Source organism: Hylobates moloch, unplaced genomic scaffold, assembly GCF_009828535.3.
Source record: "Hylobates moloch isolate HMO894 unplaced genomic scaffold, HMol_V3 SCAFFOLD_8, whole genome shotgun sequence".
NCBI lineage: Eukaryota > Metazoa > Chordata > Mammalia > Primates > Hylobatidae > Hylobates > Hylobates moloch.
Genome location: NW_026652283.1, coordinates 8,951,030 through 8,964,590, shown reverse-complemented (window position 1 = coordinate 8,964,590; position 13,561 = coordinate 8,951,030). Strand labels below are relative to the sequence as shown.

Below are 13,561 nucleotides of genomic sequence, written 5' to 3'. Positions count from 1 at the left end.
CCACCTAAGGTCTTGCTCTAAGGTTCTATGCCTGAAAATCTTTGAAAGAGGTGAAGGACCTCTTCAAGGAGAACTACAAACCACTGCTCAATGAAATAAAAGAAGACACAAATAAATGGAAGATCATTACATGCTCACGGATAGGAAGAATCAGTATTGTGAATATGGCCATACTGCCCAAGGTAATTTATAGATTCAATGCCATCCCCATCAAGCTACCAATGACTTTCTTCACAGAACTGGAAAAAACTACTTTAAAGTTCATATGGAACCAAAAAAGAGCCCGCATTGCCAAGACAATCCTAAGTCAAAAGAACAAAGCTGGAGGCATCACACTACCTGACTTCAAACTATACTACAAGGCAACAGTAACCAAAACAACATGGTGCTGGTACCAAAACAGAGATATAGACCAATGGAACAGAACGGAGTCCCCGGAAATAATACCACATATCTACAACCATCTGATCTTTGACAAATCTAAGAAAAACGAGAAATGGGGAAAGGATTCCCTATTTAATAAATGGTGCTGGGAAAACTGGCTAGCCATATGTAGAAAGCTGAAACTGGATCCCTTCCTTACACCTTGAAAAAACTTAATTCAAGATGGATTAAAAACTTAAATATTAGATCTAAAACTATAAAAACCCTAGAAGAAAACCTAGGCAATACCATTCAGGCCATCGGCATGGGCAAGGGCTTCATGACTAAAACACCAAAAGCAATGGCAACAAAAGCCAAAATTGACCAATGGGATCTAATTAAATTAAAGAGGTTCTGCACAGCAAAAGAAACTACCATCAGAGTGAACAGACAACCTACAGAATGGGAGAAAATTTTTACAATCTACCCGTCTGACAAAGGGCTAATATCCAGAATCTACAAAGAACTTAAACAAATTTACAAGAAAAAAACAAACAACCCCATCAAAAAGTGAGCAAAGTATATGAACAGACACTTCTCAAAAGAAAACATTTATGTAGCCAACAGACACATGAAAAAATGCTCATCATCACTGGCCATCAGAGAAATGCAAATCTAAACCACAATGAGATACCATCTCACACCAGTTAGAATGATAATCATTAAAAAGTCAGGAAAAAACAGGTGCTGGAGAGGATGCGGAGAAATAGGAACACTTTTACACTGTTGGTGGGACTGTAAACTAGTTCAACCATTGTGGAAGACAGTGTGGCAATTCCTCAAGGGACTAGAACTAGAATTTGACCCAGCCATCCCATTACTGGATATATACCCAAAGGATTATAAATCATGCTGCTATAAAGACACATGCACATGTATGTTTATTGTGGCACTATTCACAATAGCAAAGACTTGGAACCATCCCAAATGTCTATCAATGATAGACTGGATTAAGAATATGTGGCACATATACACCATGGAATACTATGCAGCCATAAAAAAGGATGAGTTCATGTCCTTTGTAGGGACGTGGATGAAGCTGGAAACCATCATTCTGAGCAAACTATTGCAAGGACAGAAAACCAAACACCGCACGTTCTCACTCATAGGTTGAAATTGAACAATGAGAACACTTGGACACAGGAAGGGGAACACCACACACCGGGGCCTGTCGTGAGGTGGCGGGAGGCGGGAGGGATAGCATTAGGAGACATACCTAATGTAAATGACGAGTTAACGGGTGCAGCACACCAACATGGCACATGTATACATATGTAACAAACCTGCACATTGTGCACTTAAAGTACAATAATAATAAAAAAAAGGAAAAAGGAAAAAAAAAGTAGACACATACTATAATCACCTTGAAAAAAAAAGAAAGTCTTTGAAAGAGATAAAAAATTCCATATACTCCACTTCCTGCAATTCTGGCAGTTTCCAAATACTTTTTCTTATGTGGAAATGCTATCATATCCAAGAGTGCCTTCAGAGCTAAGCTAACAGTAGGCTATTGATCTTTAGCATATTGCTTTTTCTGTTGTGTTATTCCAGGGGCTTTCTCACATTTATGTTCCCATTTTTCACATTTCACAACTTTCTTTGGAGCACAGATATTTCAGGAAGATTTTAGAGCCTTTGAATAGCATTATGGACTTTTTTGCATTAGTTTGTACTTTTACAGAATTGTGCTAAATATTATTTCTGTTAATTAGTGAGTTTTGTGGGGGCCCCTTAAATTGGAACCCCAGGCTATGCCTCATTTTCTTCACTCTGGTCCTGTCCCTGAGAGAGGAACACAAAAGGGATGGTTAGAAAAACAAGAACAAATGCGCCTCCCAGAATTTTCTCAAACAACAGGCCAGTTAATTAAGGAAAGTAGATATTACATAGCTAGGTATAATGAACATGCAGTAAGTGGATTGTCTCAGTAATTTATGGAGAAAACCACCAACAAGAAGTGTATGTGGGTGGGGACAAAAGAGAGATAAAGTACTGCAGGCAGAACGCTTCCGTTTGCTGATTTTGCCTCACAGAATTGAGAGTTTGTTCTTATACACAAGTTTAATGCCACCTTCCTCTGTCTGCCATGGACCAACAAGCGATATATGCTGAGTTAAGCTTACCCACGGACTCAGGCCCAGAAAGTTCTTCACCTTCATCTCTTCCTCGGGGTAAGTGGCTTTAATTTTCCTTTCAGCATTTGTATATCTTCCAGAATTAGATCTTCCTGTTACATTTATGGCTTTAAATCATTGCTTTAAAGATGAGCAGTAGTTTTATATTAATGTTTAATGGGTGTTGCATGGCTTACCTGTAGATAATCACAACTTTGGAAAAAAAATTTTAAACTTCACACTCTTTTTTTCAACAATTAATTAAAAACAAAATCATTTGTCTAAAGAAAGAAAGAAAGAAAGAAAAGAGAGAGAAAGAGAAGAAGGAAGGAAGGAAGGAAGGAAGGAAGGAAGGAAGGAAGGAAGGAAGGAAGGAAGGAAAAATATTTTACATGTATGAACTAAGGAATATTTAAGACACACATTGCAAACTTGCTGTAATAACAACCTACGTTATTCCAAATTCCTCTACAAAATAATCAATACTATGATTAAGTCCCAGTGCATTTTCATCCATAATATTCCTTTCAGAATACAACGTGTAGGCCAGTTGCAGTGGCTCATGCCTGTAATGCCAGTACTTTGGTAGGCTGAGGTGGGTGGTTTGCTTGAGTCCAGGAGTTAAAGGCCGGCCTGGGCAATGTGGCAAAACTTCATCTCTACAAACAATACGAAAAAATAGCCAAGTGTGGTGGCACGTGCCTGTGGTCCTAGCTACTCGGGAGGCTGAGGTGAGAGGATTGCTTGAGCCCAAGAGATCAAGGCTGCAGTGAGCTGTAATTGTGCCACTGTACTCCAGCCTGGGTGACATAGCGAGACTCTATCTCAAAAAAATATATATATATATATTTTATACATATATTTTATATATATTATATATATAAATACATATATATAAAGTGTAGGCTTAATGAGTAACATACTTGACTCTCTCAAGAGAGGGGAAAACTTTCTGGAAAAAAATCATATTTAAGATCAAAGATTTGAATATCATTACTACCTGATATTTTCTAGTTTGAAAAGTATCACAGCTTAGAAAGAGACAAGCCACAAAACACTTGAGCATATCAGTAACGAACCTACTTACCATTTGTTGAAACTAGCACTTTCCTGTGTCTCTGAAGAGTTAGGATTCTGCATGAAAGAAGCGGGGAACACCAATGTGAGGTAATACATGATGGATAGCATGGCCTGTGGATGGATGGGGGGAAACTAGAAACTGAGGCAGAAAATCAGCATGAAATTATTATGACACATTATTATTTTCTGATATCTAACTGAATTTACTATCACTGATAATATTGCAATTGTTTACCAATCTGATATTCATTCCATATCATGCCAAGCATTTGACTTGTGCTGTTTTAAGACTAAGTTTTAAACTATTGAATTCTCCAAGTTTTAAATCAAGAAGAAAGTCTTAGAGCCATCAATTAAGTTTCACTATAATTTTCATATAAGAGTAGAGGAAATTAGAGGATTCTAATAACTATAGGGAGGATTTGGTTGAGCCAGATTTTTTTTTTAAAGAAAAGAGTAAGTCTTTCTTTTCCTATATTCATATCTAGCAAACGTTGGAAAGTGGGCATTGTCAGAAAAAGAATATAGAGATAGTGAGACTCTTCCCAAATGTTGCTATGACCCCAAACCAATGGATGCAGAAATTTTTTCTACTTGGATTGTAATAATTATCCTATAAAATGTCATTCTGAGAGTAAACCTGAAGAAAAAATAAGAGTAGAATAAAGCCAGGGCAAAATATGTGACTATAGAACACTGGTCTGATATTAAATGATTTTAAAACCACTATTGGTCTCTGGCTAAACTGTTGAGGCTGTGGTCACTCTGTAGTGTGGTGATCGTATCTAAGGCAGTTAGCAAAACCAGAAAGAGAGATGTGAGTGATAACATCCAACAGAAGTGGGGGCCAGCTTAAATAGGGACATATGAGCCATTCTACGGACTCAGATTTGCCTGATGAAAAGTCATTGGAAGGTTTAGAACAATGAAATGAGATGATTTCACGTACTTTTTAAACTCAAAAGGAGAATAGCCGTAGGTAGGTATTTCCAGATAACTAAAGTCCACCTGACCTCTGTAGTGATTTATTGTAACTTCATTAATTCTAACGTCGTATGGTGCCACAGAAACACAGTACAGGAGTACATTCCTCCCAGACACAGTACACTCCACTCAACTCCTTACATTTTAGCATGAGTGAATAACAATTTTTAAAAGTCACCAAGTTGCCTTTTACCTATAGTTAAAAAAAAAACTTTTAGAAAAAAAGAACTGCTGTTCATTGAACAGTTACCATGTGCCAGACGCTGTGCCCAGCATTTAGAAGAATTGTTTCATATATTCCTCTCCAAAATATTATGACATAGATATTATTCCACATTTCACAAATGAGGAAATCTGTGGGTTATGAAGGTTGAACGTATTTTCCAAAATAGTATGTTCACACTCAGATTTGCTAGATTGGAAAGACTGTTCTTAATCAAAGTTAGCCTTTATTAATGAAAATTACTAAATTAATATTAGTAATAGAATTAGGCCGGGCGCGGTGGCTCATGCATGTAATCCCAGCACTTTGGGAGGCCGAGGTGGGTGGATCACCTGAGGTTGGGAGTTGGAGACCAGCCTGACTAACATGGAGAAACCCCGTCTCTACTAAAAAAAAAAATAAATACAAAATTAGCCAGGCGTGGTGGCACATGCCTGTAATCCCAGCTACTCGGGAGGCTGAAGCAGGAGAATTGCTTGAACCCAGGAGGCGGAGGTTGCGGTGAGCCGAGATCGCGCCATTGCACGCCAGCCTGGGCAACAAGAGTGAAACTCCATCTCAAAAATAAATAAATAAATAAATAAATAAATATAATTAATTTAGCAATTAAAATAGTGACTATACAGAGCTTTCTCCACTAGACAAACTTAGAGTTTCAAGGAAGGGTAGGGAAGAGAAGAGACAGAAAGGTGAAATAATGTACATATATAAAACTGGAAGAAAAGCCATCCCAGTGCTGTCTTGGGCTTATTGACTGCATGTAGCCATTCTTACATCACACCAGCTCTCATTAGAAGTTCTAGGCCAATATTACCAAGCTTGTTTCCTCACATGCAGATATATCCCTGGGGCCTTGGAGTCTCCTCTAGGTATCTACTCCCCCCTGCCCCCCTCGACTGACACAGCATGTCCTAAATAGTACCAGACGATAATCCATATGTTACAACCCTGACTTCAGTGTATTATGTTTCCTCCCATAACTTTGATCACATCTAACGCTACTAAATTCTATCTCCTCAGGGCCATTTTAGAGAGAGCTGATTCACTTATATCAGTGTGAGCATCCTGATGTGAGAGATTATCAGGTCTGCAAACTGGACCGCACAACTTAATCCTCAAGGATAATGTACCATTAAAAGTAGAAATAGCTTCATGGCCATTCTGAAACATATAAAGAGAATAAAGGATAATATTATAGTATATCTGATGCTAAATTTTTTAACATATAACTCATAGCAAGTAATCACTTACATGGAATAATATTAGAAAAAATAAAAAGGAATAGATAATACAAATAAGTCAATAGCTTCAGATAAATTAGAAAGCCTTTATTCATAAAAGCTCCTGGCTCTAATAATAGAATTTATAAAGTAATTTATAATTATAATATATCTAATATGTTAAAAACCAAATGAGAGCAGAGGGAGACTTACAATTAAATCAGAGATATGAGAGCTATTTAGGCACAACTTCTAGCAGTGTAACTGAGGCATATACTACCAGAATAATTCCTTATCAGAGTTGATTTAATTTTGGAAGCTATATCCCAGTGTTTCTCCAGAATATTTTTATAAATAAGTCTCTATTATTTTTTTCTATTAATTTATGTTTTCAAAGATACAGAGCAAAATATATTGATAAAGTTGCGATTAATTTATAACATTTCATCAATATAATCATAACTTCTGAAGAACATGGGAGATTCATTATATAGTAATTGATATGATTACAGAGAAAAGCAGAGATATCTGACACTTGGTTTAGACTACGTGATGTTGTAAATGTAAGCACATGTTGTGTTATACTAGCGATAATATTGAAAAAGATATGCAGTCACAAAACCTTATCCCTTGATGGCCATACATTTGACCCAACTTGGAGATGATTGTTCTAGACAACAGCAAAGCAGAGGATTCCATGTCCAAGAACAGAATTTCTGTATACCACCAGCACCTAACATGGTACTTGGCACAAAATAGAGCCTCAAAAAATATCTTGACTAAATGAAGGTCTTCCTTCTTGGACAAAACGCTTTGACTTACTTCATACATTAAGACATGCACTTAATTTTTGTATAGCACTGGCAATTTTCAAAACGTCTTTCTACCTATCTCATTTGATTCTTATGCCAATCTTTTGTATACACACATGCATAAGTGTTCGTATTTTATCAATGAGCAAACTCTGTTGGATCTGAGAACCCATCTTGCAGGACTTTACTTTTAGAATGATGGATAAATGTTGTTCCCTGCCCCCATCCCCCAAGCTGAATCTAATTGTCCCTATGTTATCCCAAGTAATTTTTGTACCAGATGTACTCCACTGAGTTAACTGAGGTTTTTTGTTTTGTTTGTTTGTTTTTGTGTTTTTCTTTTTAACTTTTCAGATGTCTGTCAGGGTTCACCTTGGCATCAATTTGCCCTAAAACTTAGCTGTGCTGGGATTATTCTCCTTGTCTTGGTTGTTACTGGGTTGAGTGTTTCAGGTAAGTGGGGCACCATCATTTATTTCATAATACTTACTCTACTTCCATTATGTATCTTAGAGCATCTCAACATAATTTGGCTATCCCAATCTTAGTGCAAGATCAATGAATAAAAAGTCATGAAACAATGCCTCTAACAGTCAGTCCATATCCACTTTGGATACCAGCCTTTCATATTTGTCTTCCTAATTGCCCTGAGAGTCATTATGGGGTATTATATATGTGGCCCAAGAACTTTTGAAAAAGATCACAATTGATGATAACAAAGAAAAGAAAAATTTCCAGTTATTTATGGTTTATTATGTACTTACTAAAATTCCAGATTGCAGCAGACAATCTGTCCCTTGGAACAGGCACAATTAGACTCATTTTGAAGATGATAAAGTTCAGGTGAGACTGTAGGCAATTCAAGAGCTTAAGTAATCCCCTTAGATTGACTTATCTAGTAGACACAGGCAATCTAATGCCTGTGTGAGTCCACCTGTTTTGTTTTTTCTTATTTGTTTCTGTATGCTTCCTGTAGGTGAGACCTTTTTTTTTTATCACATTGCTAATACTTTTATCTTCTGTCCATATTCAAGCTTGTTGAGATTATTTAGTTTCCTGAAGTAAGAAATGTAATATATCCACTCCACCAAACATTTCAGCATTTAATACTCTTAATTGTTTTTCCTTATGTACTAGTGACATCCTTAATACAGAAATCATCAACAGAAAAATGCAGTGTGGACATTCAACAGAACAGGAATAAAACAACAGGTAATTGTGTGGCTTGAATTTCCTAAGAATAACAGTTAATATTTGGTAGATTTTATGTGTTACCTTAGGCACAATTCATAACAATCCATATGTTAAGATATTCTTATCATTCTGCTTTTCTGGATTAGAAAACTGAGACATAAAAAGATTCAACAACTTGCTGAGGGTCACATAAGCACCAAGTGATGAGGCTGGGAATTATACGTAAGTGGTCTGACTTATGAGCCTAAGGTTTTAACCAGCAAGGCATGCTGCCTCATGAGGAGCCTCTGCTAGGATACTCCATTGTTGATAGGAAAATATGTGAAATACCTGATTATTTTAGTGAGCTGTTAAGTTTGGTCTGAAGTTAGTTGATAGAACTTAAACATAGAATGAATTCTTTACTATTTATTATATTTCCTCACCATGCAGCCACATTAGTCTTGTTCCAGTGTGTGTTAATAAAAAAAGGTGACTATTGTTGAGTGACTGTAGTGGAATATGATCTGTGTGCACATTCTCACAGAATGGAAGTTTTAAGAAAACCTGAAAGTCCTTCTGGAAAATTCTATCCAATAGATCACATTAAGTAGGTGAATACATCATTTAGCAATTAGAAATTTTCTTATAATTTTTTCTCCATGGTATTTCTCATTAATTTAGTGAAAATAATTATTTGCTATGCATTTTGTGCATCATTTAAAGTCAGCACTTTTTACATGAGTTTTATACTGTTGCCTATGTAGTGAAACAGGCACTGGTGATGAATTTAAGGAAACTGAGAAATAGAAATATTTCATCTGACTGGCTGGACTTAAACAAGTTATTCTGTCTCTCACTGTCTTAAAATATAAGATGTGGCAGTTTAAATTATTCTGATGGTATTTTCCTATTTTAATATTTTATGATTCCATTTATGCTCAAGATAACTGGTTACTAATTCCCAATTCTTGGTACCAGAATGAACAGTAGGTCTCAAAAATCTCAACTTTATAACAAATTCATTGTTCTCACAGTGATAATCAAAAACTTTGAGCATTTATAATGACCTGTGTGTGTGATTGGTTGTGGTGTGTCAGGGATAGGTTAGAAATATAACATTTATTTCTTATTTCTGTTTTTTACTTTAGAGAGACGAGTTCTCTTAAACTGCCCAATATATTGGCAGCAACTCCGAGAAAAATGCTTGTTATTTTCTCACACTGTCAACCCTTGGAATAACAGTCTAGCTGATTGTTCCACCAAAGAATCCAGCTTGCTGCTTATTCGAGATAAGGATGAATTGGTAAATCATTAAATAAAATACCTTAATAAAACTTAACACTTTCTTTAAACCATATTAATATGTCTGTGCATTAGTCCAGGGGTTTTATGCAATGGAAGTGATGACTTTGACTTCACAATTTGAATGACTAAGTGGATATGTAAACAAACAATTAAATATAAGGTGATGAATACAATAATAGAAATAAAAACATAGAGGGAAATATCACAAAGAAGGAATAACGCTGATGAGGAGTTAGGAAAGACTTCAGAGATGAGGTGATGCTTGAACTAGGTTTTAGGGGATCAAACCAGGAATAGATAAGCAGATTTAATATTCTTCTGTTCCATTTATAGACACATACACAGAACCTGATACGTGACAAAGCAATTCTGTTTTGGATTGGATTAAATTTTTCATTATCAGAGAAGAACTGGAAGTGGATAAATGGCTCTTTTTTAAATTCTAATGAGTGAGTATTAGATGAGCTAATTTTAATATTCAATTTATATCAGGTTTACACTGCAAGGTAGTAACACTGAAGATTGAGTTTTGTAGTTTTAATTTGGTTTAAAAACTCTCAAGAGGTTCAGAATAGGCTAAGAAGATGGATGATTTCAAAGTTGATTGGAAAGTTCTATATATGAAAAGATATCAGCTCTTTATGAGAAAATATATTTTTATCTGCAATGGAGTTTTAGGGGACAGGAAACAGACTAACTTATTTGGAAGGGGCACATTAAATTAAAAATAGTGATTATCTGGAGACCACTGGCACACAGAATGTCTTACGTTATATTTTTCAAACTGTGGGAAAATATACATTAGTAGGTAATGAGACCAATTTAGTGGGTCACAGCTGGCATTAAAAGAAAAGAAAAAATAGTAAATATCAGAGTGTGGAACCCAGACACCCACATTGTGACAAAAATTGCAGTATATTTGAACCGCTGATATGAAAGACAGAGGTACTTGAGAGGATGTGATGAAAACATGTATAAGCCACAGAAGAGCTATTTGCTGTTTTCAGTGTTACATGCTTTTGTCTTCTGTAAGATAGTCAAAATTATTGTCAACGTACTATGAGAGATGCAACACAGGCAAATTTCATATTTTAGCAGAATTCATGGATAATTTTGCAGAAAAAGGCAGGGTGTTTTCTTCCCTCACAAGCAAAAATGTATAGGCCTTCAACCACATTTCTGTAAAGAACTTTTAATGAGTTTTTCAAAAGAGATAATATAAACAGTTATATTTAATGAGTCTGTAAATGATTTAGTCAAATGGGCAAAATTTACACTTAAAATGTATTTTCCATCACTCAAAAAACAAGAGATTAAAATCTAAAACATAAGAGAATGTTTAAGTTTGTCTAAATTATACTAAGATAATTTATTAAGTATGGAAAGTATTAAACACTGAAAGAAATGTTGGCTCAATCAGCAAAGTTTTGACATTATATGAGCCACATTCTAAAATATTTTATAAAGTGTAAGATTTTAAAATAAAGATGATTTAAAATAAATGTTCTGGACTAGAATAAATTTATGAAAAGCCAAACATACACATTATATCTAAAAACATCTCTCTTGATTTTTATATTGCTTTCTGGGGGTTATTTTCTATATTTTATTTACAAATAAATGAAAGTATGTTTGCTATTAATTTATTTTTATCTTTTCATACATGGTATTGGTGAATTAGCATTTATTAAATATAGTTTGTGTGTGTTTCTTAATGGGGTCATAATGCAAAATGTTTATTTTATTGTGGTTCACAGTAAAAAATAAAATTTGAAAACATTGAAATGTGAACATAAATATGTGTAAAGTGGATGGAGTAAATTCAGTTGAATCTTAAACTGAGGAGAAAGATGATGCTTTGATTAAGATAGTAGTGATCAGGCAAACCTGGAAGGTATCATGTTATAGTAGAAAAAGCACCAGTTAGACTCTGCTTTTATTTGCAAGGCAAGGAAAGAAAGGAAAGAATCATAGTACTTTTTACAGGATGGTTTTGGGGGCTACAGGAGACAATGTTCAAGAGCTAGCCAGATGTCTCATCAAGGAAGGCCTGGAAAACCACTGAGGGCCTTTTGGAAAAGGAATTGTTGACTTGGCCAGATTGGCATTTAAAAAATTACCCTGATAATTGAAGAAATAATTAGAAGGGTGGAAGAGATAAAATATAGGGAACTTTTGCAATAGCCCAGTTGAAAGAAGTTCTTGGTTTGACTAGAAGGTTGGGCAGTAAGAAGAAATCAGACAAGCAGCTCCAAGAGGCTACGTGAAAAAATGGAACAAAGGACTAAAGAAAAGCTGTGATGGAGCCCTGCACGCTGCCACCACCTCATCCATTTGAGACAAATAGGAGAGTCTTGAACTCACACCATCTTTGCAACTCAACCCCAATACAGCCTGTCCCATTGTTTGAATTATATCATCACCTCCTACCTGCAGTGAGCCACGGGACTCATGTCTGTTTGAAACTAATATTATATTGCTGCAGACACCTGTTCACCTCTGTTTGGAATGAGAATGAAAGGAACCTCTGACTACATAACCATGAACTGAGCCACTTTTTCTCACTGCTTCCAAATTCTATAGACCCTGAATATCCATTATGCCTCTAGATATTTATCATATTTACTCAGCACATATTTTTGAAGTATTGCCACATTTTCATATTTCATCTCCATGACTCCCCTAAATATTAGGTGGCTATAGCCTAAATATTTAAGAAAACTGTGGCTGAGTAAAGTTAGGAAACATTTTTAACGTGACCTGTTAGTAGAATAATAATAAGACGGAATCCCCAGTTTCCAAAGTTTCTTTCTTTTTTTAATGTAATCGTGAAGTTTCTTGTTAGAGGGATTCTTTTCCAATGAAGATGAACTTGAAAGTTCCAGAGGTTTACATTAGCTCTATCTTAAAAGTTCATACCATTATATTTGTGACTGTGTACCTTCTTTGTTTAATAGTTTATCATTCTACTGCTTCCTGAGAGTCCTAGGAAATAACGGCTAAGTGAGAATAGCTCTAAGAAAATCATAAACGCTAAGACAGACTTTTCTTTTGCTCCACAGCTTAGAAATTAGAGGTGATGCTAAAGAGAACAGCTGTATTTACATCTCACAGACATCTGTGTATTCTGAGTACTGTAGTACAGAAATCAGATGGATCTGCCAAAAAGAACTAACACCTGTGAAAAATAAAGTGTATCCTGACTCTTGACTATGAATCCCATCTCAATTTATTTGCTTCCCATTACCGATCTCTGTACTTTTAGCTGCACATACTACTGGCACTACCTAATGTACATTTAGTGGCACAAAGTGAACAAATTCTGAGAATTGTGCAACTGTTATGAATCTTACAGAAGTTCACGTTTATCATATTCATTCTACTAAATGAGGAAACAGAGACATAGAGAAAACATGTATCATTTTAAAGAAACAGTGATCATCTATGGTGAAGGAGTGAAGGATGTCCATGAATATGCCAGATTGGTATAGTGATTGTTTTGTGTTTAAAACAGTACAGAAATTGTAGATTCAGAAAGGGAGAGCTGACCTGTCTCTTCCTGCATGCGGCAAGCCATAAAGATTCCTCTGGGAGGGCTACCCGAGTCATACAAGGGCAAGAAAATAGCTCTTATCGCCAGAGACCTGGAATTGGATGCTGCAATGAACCTGAATAAAGATACTGAATAAACACCTATTTTTCACCTATTTTACAGCCCCCCACAACCAATATATCTCCTAGTGACTCCTCTAGAAAATTTATTGCCCCTAGCCAGCTTTTCTTCATCCTGTCATTTCTTTTCAAATTTATCATTCTTGGTCTGAAAAGCATAAAAGCATCTTGCTTAGGCCACTTCTATGGATGTCACTCTCTTGCGAGTTCCTCATGTACATGCAAAACGAATAAAATGTGTATACTTTTATTTTGTTCATCTGCCTGGTGCCAATTTAGTTTCTAGATCCAATAGAAAAGCCCGCTACAAGCTAAAAAGGGGCTTTGGATGTGATCACTGGCTCCCTTTCAATGGAAAGAACCCCAGACCTGCTGAAGAGAATCAGATTCTAATCCTGACGTGTATGTGTGGCCTTCATTGATCCCTTCCATGTAATGGCTCATCTCCAGGAAAGTTTTAGTAAATAATTGCTAAATCCCTGTGCATCTATCATAGTCTATCATTTTTTAAACCACTACACAATTGAGTTGTGGCAGAACGTTGATTAAAGT

At 35.7% G+C, this 13,561-nt stretch overlaps 1 protein-coding gene across 1 annotated transcript; it reads left to right on the top strand.

The window, feature by feature from the left end:
- Nucleotides 1–2,432: 2,432 nt before the first annotated feature.
- KLRB1 (killer cell lectin like receptor B1) lies at nucleotides 2,433–13,268 on the top strand. The gene is made up of 6 exons (XM_032159011.1): nucleotides 2,433–2,594; nucleotides 7,211–7,309; nucleotides 7,994–8,068; nucleotides 9,181–9,335; nucleotides 9,671–9,786; nucleotides 12,400–13,268. The coding sequence occupies exons 1-6, from the start codon at nucleotides 2,510–2,512 to the stop codon at nucleotides 12,545–12,547; spliced, it is 678 nt and encodes a 225-aa protein (XP_032014902.1). The 5' UTR covers nucleotides 2,433–2,509; the 3' UTR covers nucleotides 12,548–13,268.
- The last annotated feature ends 293 nt before the right edge of the window (nucleotides 13,269–13,561 follow it).

Coding starts and splice junctions, on each gene's coding strand:
- KLRB1 (XM_032159011.1), top strand. CDS start 2,510: ATGGACCAACAAGCGATATATGCTGAGTTAAGCTTACCCACGGACTCA. Junction 7,310..7,993: donor TACTGGGTTGAGTGTTTCAG/GTAAGTGGGGCA, acceptor CTTATGTACTAG/TGACATCCTTAATACAGAAA. Junction 9,336..9,670: donor TTCGAGATAAGGATGAATTG/GTAAATCATTAA, acceptor TTCCATTTATAG/ACACATACACAGAACCTGAT.